This window comes from Buceros rhinoceros, unplaced genomic scaffold (genome assembly GCF_000710305.1).
Source record: "Buceros rhinoceros silvestris isolate BGI_N320 unplaced genomic scaffold, ASM71030v1 scaffold26289, whole genome shotgun sequence".
NCBI lineage: Eukaryota > Metazoa > Chordata > Aves > Bucerotiformes > Bucerotidae > Buceros > Buceros rhinoceros.
The window spans coordinates 1-8,397 of record NW_010433687.1 but is presented as its reverse complement, the minus strand read 5'-3'; the positions used below and the strand labels follow the sequence as shown (position 1 = coordinate 8,397).

Below are 8,397 nucleotides of genomic sequence, written 5' to 3'. Positions count from 1 at the left end.
CTGCTGAAAAACTCCCAGAGACCTGAACCAACCCTGCAGCGTCTCCAGCCAACTGTCTGCATTGCATTTTGGTGGCTCTCTACCCCGCAGAGGAATACAAGTAAAGAACAAGAGGGACTTTTCAAGCTCTGCGTGCTCAACTCAAGAGATGAGTAAGACCACATACTGTCTCACTGCAGGGAATAAACAATTTGACTTGCTCCAATAAGTTGTCAGTATATTGGGAAAAAAGATAATACGTTCAAACATTGGAAGAAATGTGTGCTTACAAGATCATATTAGCTTCCACTCAAGTTTTCATACCATCGGCCTCTAACGGTAAGCAAACACTCTGCTTTATAGCTCCCCATTATATACATACTCAGTGTATTCTAATAGTTCTTTTTTTTTTTTTAAATCAGCTGAGGAAAATCTTTAGCACAAGATTGAGAGAGGAATAAAAGCTGATTTTACAAAGTAAAAACTAATGGAGTACAGACCATCCAACCCCATTCCCAGAATAATACAGATTTAAAAGGCTGAAAATTTTTAAATTGAAGAATAAAGATTCTTTTTAAAAGCCTTAAAAAGATTGCTCCAGCAATACATACCAAGCAGGCTTTTGTCTACGCTACATTCAAATAATCTATTTCATAAACCTTTTTAGTTTTTTTTTTTACAGCACCAGCAACTTTTGTCTCTTTTTTTTTTCCCCCTCTGCAAAATACTTCTGTTGAGAATATGGGAGGAGGACGGAAGCATACAGTAACAACAGAATGGAAGCATGGCTCCTTTTAATATAATTTGTCATTTGATAACATCAGCTCCTCTACCCTTTCAGACTAACTCCAGCATCTAGTGCTTGTCTAATGCCAGTCTAATGTGTTTCTGTAAACAAAACAACCAACCTGTAACTGGGATGAATACTCAGATCTTTCAACACATCTCCTGAAACCAAAGATTCACTTCACCTAAAGATAATATTGTTGATAAAATGTTTTTCAAAACAGTTTAAAAATTCCAAATTTTGGCAGCTCATACTATACACCTATATTATCGACAGTTAAAGACACTTCTGAAAATAACACTTCTTAATTAAAACCAAAATACCTACACAAACAGCCTTCTCAAGAAGAAGAATGATCTATTAATACAACTCATCTCATTCCCACAATATACTGGTAGCCACTAACCCTGACAGGTAAAGAAACTCTTTTGGCAGTTATTACTACACACAATCTGCTACTCTTCACAAATGGCTCAGTGCAAAATAACTGAGAGGGAAGAAACACATTACTTCCGCCGCCATCCTCTGTACTCACTTGGCAATGATAATTGGTGTCCAGTCCGTCCCACAGACTCATGAACTGAGCTTTCATCATAGCTGTAGCTTCATGGTCAGAACTCGAGCGATTTCGTAAGAAGGAATCTGTATTTAAGGATTCAGCAAAGCAGTTTAGTTTGAAACCTGACACAGAAACTATGCTGTTTGATTTCTCGTGTACAGACTTGTGCTATTCTCTATCTTATAAATACTTTTAAAATAAACATTGACAACAAATGAAAAATATTTCTTATGATGAAGAGCAGGAAAGTGGAATCTCACTGTATTTTTAAGTGCATATTTTAAATCACATAACTGAGCACGTACCTATTACATGAGATAGTGAAAATTTGGAGCACAAAATTTGGGACATTCTGGCTTCCTGGAAAATGTAACCTTCACTTTAATTTCTCAGGCAGAGATGGAAGCATTCCATCTAGCAAGCCAGAAGACACCAAAGCACAGGCGAACAGCCAGCTGCAGGGCTGTCGCAAAGCGGACTACGCACTTCGTTACGCAGAGCTCTAGATTTGCTAGTTGTTGCCTAAAGAATTTCCAACAGCTAGAAAAAACACATTTTTCACACCTACACAAAAAGCATCTTAATAATGTACCCCCTTCATAAACCTAAACTGTGGAAACGGTAAAAGTTCGTCAGGCTCTGTTTCTGCAAACTGTATAACTCATTCTAAAAAGCTCCAGTGCTATGAGACAACAAGCAACTTTAACTGAACTGCTCAAGTTCAGAATGACTTAAACACTAACGTGACAAGTCCAAATGCACTGAACAACTGCCACCTTTGCTGCCTTCCTAGCTGAACTTCCCTCCTACTTCTTCAGCCTGTTATAACTGAGCTCTCCTAAGCCTCTATTTTATTTCCCATTACATGCCATCACGGCAGAAGCACTGAAGTGTATTTCGTGATGGGTTTCCTAAATAAGCAGTTCCCTTAACAAAGGACAAGCTTTCTCGTGAACCACCTTAGCCCAACCAAAAATAAGCAGCAACTTGTTCTACTCGTAATTTTCTCCACAAACACAGTTTCTCCTAATTTGCCACCATTACTTTACAATATTATTTATGTTACTAAACCATTATCACTCTTTTTAAGGAAAGGTGACAATAGATCAATATACCTATCAACTTGAACCTACAGTTTAATGTCACCCTGATACAGTGACTTACAAAAAAAGACAAGATTTTTACCTATTTCATCGATAAAAATGATGGATGGTTGGAGCTTTATAGCAAGGGAGAAGACAGCAGCAGCCAGTTTCTGAGACTCTCCATACCATTTGTCCGTCAGTGTTGAAGGCTGGAGATTAATAAATCGACAGCCTGCTTCCTTTGCTGTAGCTTTGGCAATCAGCGTTTTGCCACAACCAGGAGGGCCATAGAGAAGCACTCCTGAAAAATAAGTGGTGTTAATGCCCTCTGGTCACCGTACAGAAAACATGTTTTGGTATGACAGACGTGATAGTATCCAGGCTTGTATTTTATTCAACTTTTAAGATACAAGAAATCAAGTTACACAGTGTTGCATCAAATCAAACACAGAGTTACTTAGGATACGCTTATTATAAAATCAAAGCTAAAATTAGGTATGGTGATTGAAGAGCAACATTTGTCTAAAAGATGACCGTAACTATAAAGGTTACATAAAACTAAATCCCTATTTATTTCCCGTAAGCATCCGACATGCCTTGTTTACAGCCAGTTTCAGCCTTGTTAATAAAAACTTAGCACAGAAGAAGAGGAGGAAGAAAAAAAAAAAAGGGAGCCCACAAACATTTTAAATTACCCACAATTAAATATGACTTCTTATATTATTTTTAAATTTGTCATAGTGAAAGAATTCACAGTAGTGTTTTTCTAACACAGTTGTAAAAAAGAAAAATTAATTCAAACAAGCCTGAAACGCAGAGAGTTGCTACGTTTTTTTTCTGTTTGTCCAACTCAAAACCACAACGTAATTACTCTGAAGCAACGACTTTCTATTAACACACAGGGCAAGACACTAAGACACTAATAAAACAGGGGAGCTTGCCCTATATGGAAAGTCTGCTTTAAAAAGATAAATAAAAAATAATTTTTTCCTTCAGCTTATTAGATCACGACATTGAAGTAATTTTCCATGCAGTTTCAGTTTGTGACTTAAACAGAAAGTAGCCTGGAAAAACTAAACCAGGTACAAAAGTGCTTCATTTTCCATCACTTAGGACATGAACTGAGTTCATCACAGATACAGGCAGTAGTTAACAGCTTTCAGAGAATTTTCAGAAGACGATATTCCAGGGATCCAGGGCAGTAGAGAAAAACTTTGAACCCAAAATGTTGGACAAAATGCCAAATTCTGCTTGTTTGCAATAACTTACAGCAAATATGGCTGTAAGTATTCCAGCAGAGAGAGTCCAACTTCTGGTTTACTGTCAGAAATTTTATTTGAACCCGCTGATTTCATTACTGCCTCAATACTGTGCAACTCAGCTCCAGAGAAAATCAAGAGATCTCCAGAATAAAAGTGGGATCTCTGTCTCTTTGAATGACTGGAATTTCTAGAAGTAGAACAGAGAGATGTTTGCAAGAATAGCTTACATTGACACCTCATGTTTATGAACTATGTTCCTCTATACATTGTACTAACTAAGTGTACAAAGCTGTGACAGCAGAGTTAGAGCTCACCTCTGCCAAAGGACAAGATAGGGTATAAGAAGAAAAAAAAAAAAAAAAATCGACAATTTTGGCAGTTAAAAATGCCAGTGACATAGATTTGTGCACCAAAATGTAACATCAATAACTGAAAAGCAATTACCACTTCATTATTAAGATGAAACTTAATCACTAGAATTTCATTTCACAGCAAGAGAAGAGAAAAAATCTGACGGTCTTCCCTGGCATCAGTCGTAATGGTTGCACTTCGGACTGACAACCCACTTCTTTCTTTTCTGGGTAAAGGTACAGGGTTTGGGTAACAGTAAGTTTTTTCTCTCTCTCTTTTTTTTTTTTTTTTTTAATATAATAACAACATATAAATCCATAACGTTTCCTTCCTACCTTTAGGTGGCTGTAAGAGTCTGGAGTTCTCAAACAAGTATTTCTTCCTAATGGGCAAAATCACAGTGTCTTTCAAATCTGTAATAACATCATCCAAGCCTGCAATATCACTCCAGGTGACCTAATACAGAAAAACAATATTAGAAATGATCATCATAGTCCTCTCCACCAAAAAACAGCCACCAGCTTAGAAGCGGTGCAAGGCCTCAAAAGTAAAAAAACCCAAGTGATTAAAAAACCTCTGCTCTCAGAATGCAATTTTTGTTTTAAATTACAAAAATACTTTCTATGTATTTCCATAGATATACATACATGGCAAATAATGTAATGCAGAGTTAAAATCAAGACCTTCCATATCTGAACGGCTTTCACCAGAGCAAAATGGAAAACAGTTTCTTACATGCATGCTAAGTGGGTCTACAAGATGTGCAGCAATACTCATCTCGTATTCAGTAAGCTTCACATTTTTCACTCCAATTTGCTTCATTAGTTTTTCAGCCTAGGGGAAATAAAATGCCAAAAAAATCAGAAAAGAAATTGAATGCCTAATTCAAGAATTAGTTTTTAAAAAGAACTGCTATTTGGAGTCTGAAAAGCTTCTTCATAAGTCACATCTGAATAGAGGTTAAATCTTTCTGAAGTAGAAGATTTTGCTATTTCCTAACGACTTGCCACTTGAGTGAAACTAAGTCATATGTCTCAGTTCCCATCAGGTAAGTGTCACATCAGCACTCCCAACCCCAAAAACACAAGTCATGCATTATGATCTGAAAAACAACCAAAATAAACACAGAGCTTGCTGTTCAGAGCAGGTTTACAGACACACAGACAACCTCAGTGCAAAATCACTCCCATACCACCTACAGGAGTTTTCAAAGCTGATGCAGCTATGTTACACTTTAGAAAAGTCCAGTTGCCATTACAAACTTCGTATTCAGAGGAAAAGCCTGAAGCTCGTCATTAAAAAGAACTCTGGAGTTTTTTCACGTGCTTAATTAATTTCATTCACAGCATTGCAAATAATACACACACACTTTAAAGGCAGACAGAATTGTGTTGTTATAAAAAGCATGCCCCACCCAAATCTCCACAGCACTGTGTCAAGGAGAAATAAACATTTCTAAGGAAAACAAACAAAAAAATAATTCACAGAAGCCAGACAATTTTTCCTATGTATTCAACGTTTTTCTTTTCCCGATTTAAAAGGAAAAGTAATCTGTTGTGTCTACATGCTTTCACAACTCAGCTTCTCTTTACACTCAAACTTGCAAGATGCTTTTGGGATATTGCAACCTCTTATATAATAGCTGGCACTAGCACACGTTGTGAAAGCTGATTTTTCAAGAAGGGCCAATTTTTTAACTAAAGATTTCATTAAAAAAGAAAAAAACAGCTAAAACAGAATTAGGTTGCTCAAAACTGCTGTTTGAATCTGTGAATTGTGTCAGTCAGAGAAAATGAAAAGTTGCAAGATTTCCTTCAACACTTTCCAAACAAAACATTTAACTTTTGGTTCTGAAATGCATTCAATCTTTTCCCAGAGCTTTAACCTTACGAATCATTCCCGTTCAATGTAAGGAATGAGGATTTTCACTTGTTCTTACCTTTTCCGGGGCATTTTGACGGCTACTAGAGGTGGGGGAAGAACAGCAGGAAAGGGGCAAGGTGCCGGCTGTTCTCAAAAAGGCATTTGAACGGCAATGTTCAACTTTATCATGAGTAACTACAGTCCCTGTCTCTGCCACCAAGCTGCCAAAAAGCAGCAGAGAATTAAGTTATTTCTGCTCAAGGCTTTAAGAAGCAACCGCTGCTTAGCAAAGTTGTCAGAAGCAGAAAGAGCAGAAACCACACAATTGCAGATAATTGGAAACAACATCATGTTCCAGTTCAACTGTTTTTCCACAACTGCAAGCTAGAAGTTTGAAGTTGTAAAATATAAGCACTGAAAACACTAACAGCCTAGATCCTGAGACTTACTAAAAAAATAATTAAACGTTTTGTGGATTATCTTGTTGGTTATTGCAAGTTCAGTTTTCAGTTTGCACATTTCTCTGTATGAACTATAACGAAGACAACAGCATTTCACAGAAATATTTATGAATAAAATCCTACCTGTTTCTGAGCTTCTAATTTTTGCTTTCTGGTTGGATCAATGGCATCAACCATCCATTTAATGGTAAAATATGTTACAGCACCAAATATGGTTAAACGAAAAATTAATCCGACCACTTCATTCCGGCTCAGGGGACGTGAAAATGTTTCAGTATGGACCATTTTGCCTCTCAACACTAACTGTAAAACAGCACAGGGAGGGACAAAAAGAAAGAAAACTAAAGCTGAGAAAACATCTGCCTTATATTTAAACACCATTTCATAAAAACTATTTCCCACGCACACAGAGGGCAAAGCTTAACATTAAGCTGCAGTGAAATAACTCAACAGCACAAGCCTGACACATAAAACTGCGTAAGATTAAAACGTGCAGCACTGAGTGCAGCGATGGTTTCACTTCCACTTTCAGTGAGCAGAGAAGAAATGGCAGCAACCGTTTGAGGCCTTACTTCCTGATTGACTACATGCAGAGAAGTCCCAGTTTCACTATTCTCTCAAGAAATCTGCATTCCTCACGGCTACACAATACCCTAATAAAGTAAGAAATATTATTTTATTGCTGAGTTTACATTTCCATTAAGACTGACATTTTGTGACTGTTACTGACCCAAGAATGCCAAGTCATGGAGACAAAGATAACTCCATTTTTAAACAGGGAATTCCTTTGAAGGAACGGCACCCAACTGCCACACTAAGGCTCAACTGACGACTTGTATTTGAACAAAATGAGGTTAAGAGCTGGAGTCTGAACCTAGCAGAATATCTTGAGTTATTAATAACCCTGGAAAACTGAAAATGCTGGATGTGGCACATAGCGGTCAAGGGAAAAGGCTGGCTGCTGTATGAGCCAAACCAGAGAGTACAGCATCTTCAGGTTAAGGCAGCATGCTGTAGAGAGGAAAAAACTCTTCCTAAAACACTGAAAACTACTTGTAAAATCAGCATCTTCTTTCTTTCCCCGGTCTACTGGGGGGGGCTTCTGCTTGAGAATCCCCAAAGCTCTCCTAATTTGCTGCCAGATTTTCCTGTTGCAAGGGCAAAATAAGTGGCAATTCCTTTGGCAGCTTCCAACACTCCCTGGCCGGTCTCCAAACTGAGCTGTCAGCCAGGGAAAAGCCAGACTGCCTACAGCCAAGACATCTTTGAAATCCCCTTCACTTGGCTAGTGGTCGCCTTATGCCGACCCTGTATTCAGCTCAAGGCAATGCCATACCATAGATTCTGTTTACAAGGATTTGGCTGACTGGAATTAGGAAAAGCACCGTGATACATTTACCAGAAGATATCAACAGCTTGCTACTATATTCCAGTGTGAATCACTAGAACAGTTTTGGTTTTCCGAACTCTTCATTCTCTGCTTAGAAATGTAAAAATCAAGGCTGCTGCTGTGCATACCTGCTCGGAAATCAACTGATATTTGCCTGCTTAGACATCTAAGCAAGTAGTGCAGAGCTAGGAGATTCTGCAGGTTCTCTGGATTTATTAAAATAAAAGGGCCATACAGTCAGTGAGCAAGTAAAAAGCTTCCCAAAAAGCCTCAAAACCCAATGAAAAAAACCCGCTTCTTACACAATCCTCGACCTGAATATCAATTGTAAGAAAAAGCTTTAACAGGGAATAAAACGAAGTTTAAATGAAATTTACACTTCCTAAATGAAGTTCTGCTTTCCCTGCATGAACTTTAGCATTTATTTTCTAGGCAGATCGACCAGATAATGAGGACAGTTAACTGAACAGCAAACTCTAGGTCCATACAGCTACCCCTGCGTTTTACATTAACTCTGCCCGTCTACAAGGCAACGCTTCAAATACGAAGAAGAAACCAAAAGGAGAAGCGGTGCTGGTTTCCGTTCTGCTCCCACAGGGCGGCTGGAGGGAAAGTCCAGTCGCCTTGCCGGGAAATGCCCGCCTCTCCCCGCGCCGTCAG

At 38.2% G+C, this 8,397-nt stretch overlaps 1 protein-coding gene across 1 annotated transcript in view; it reads right to left on the bottom strand.

Moving 5' to 3' along the window:
• The window catches only part of ATAD1 (ATPase family, AAA domain containing 1), a 14,428-nt gene extending 7,796 nt beyond the window's left edge, over window positions 1-6,632 (bottom strand). Inside the window, exons 1-5 of the mRNA XM_010144203.1 lie at window positions 6,471-6,632; window positions 4,759-4,857; window positions 4,359-4,479; window positions 2,511-2,711; window positions 1,302-1,408 (exon numbers count right to left, since the gene is read on the bottom strand). Coding sequence (XP_010142505.1) covers window positions 1,302-1,408; window positions 2,511-2,711; window positions 4,359-4,479; window positions 4,759-4,857; window positions 6,471-6,632 — 690 coding nt within the window. The remainder of the gene's footprint in view (window positions 1-1,301; window positions 1,409-2,510; window positions 2,712-4,358; window positions 4,480-4,758; window positions 4,858-6,470) is intronic.
• Window positions 6,633-8,397: the final 1,765 nt, after the last annotated feature.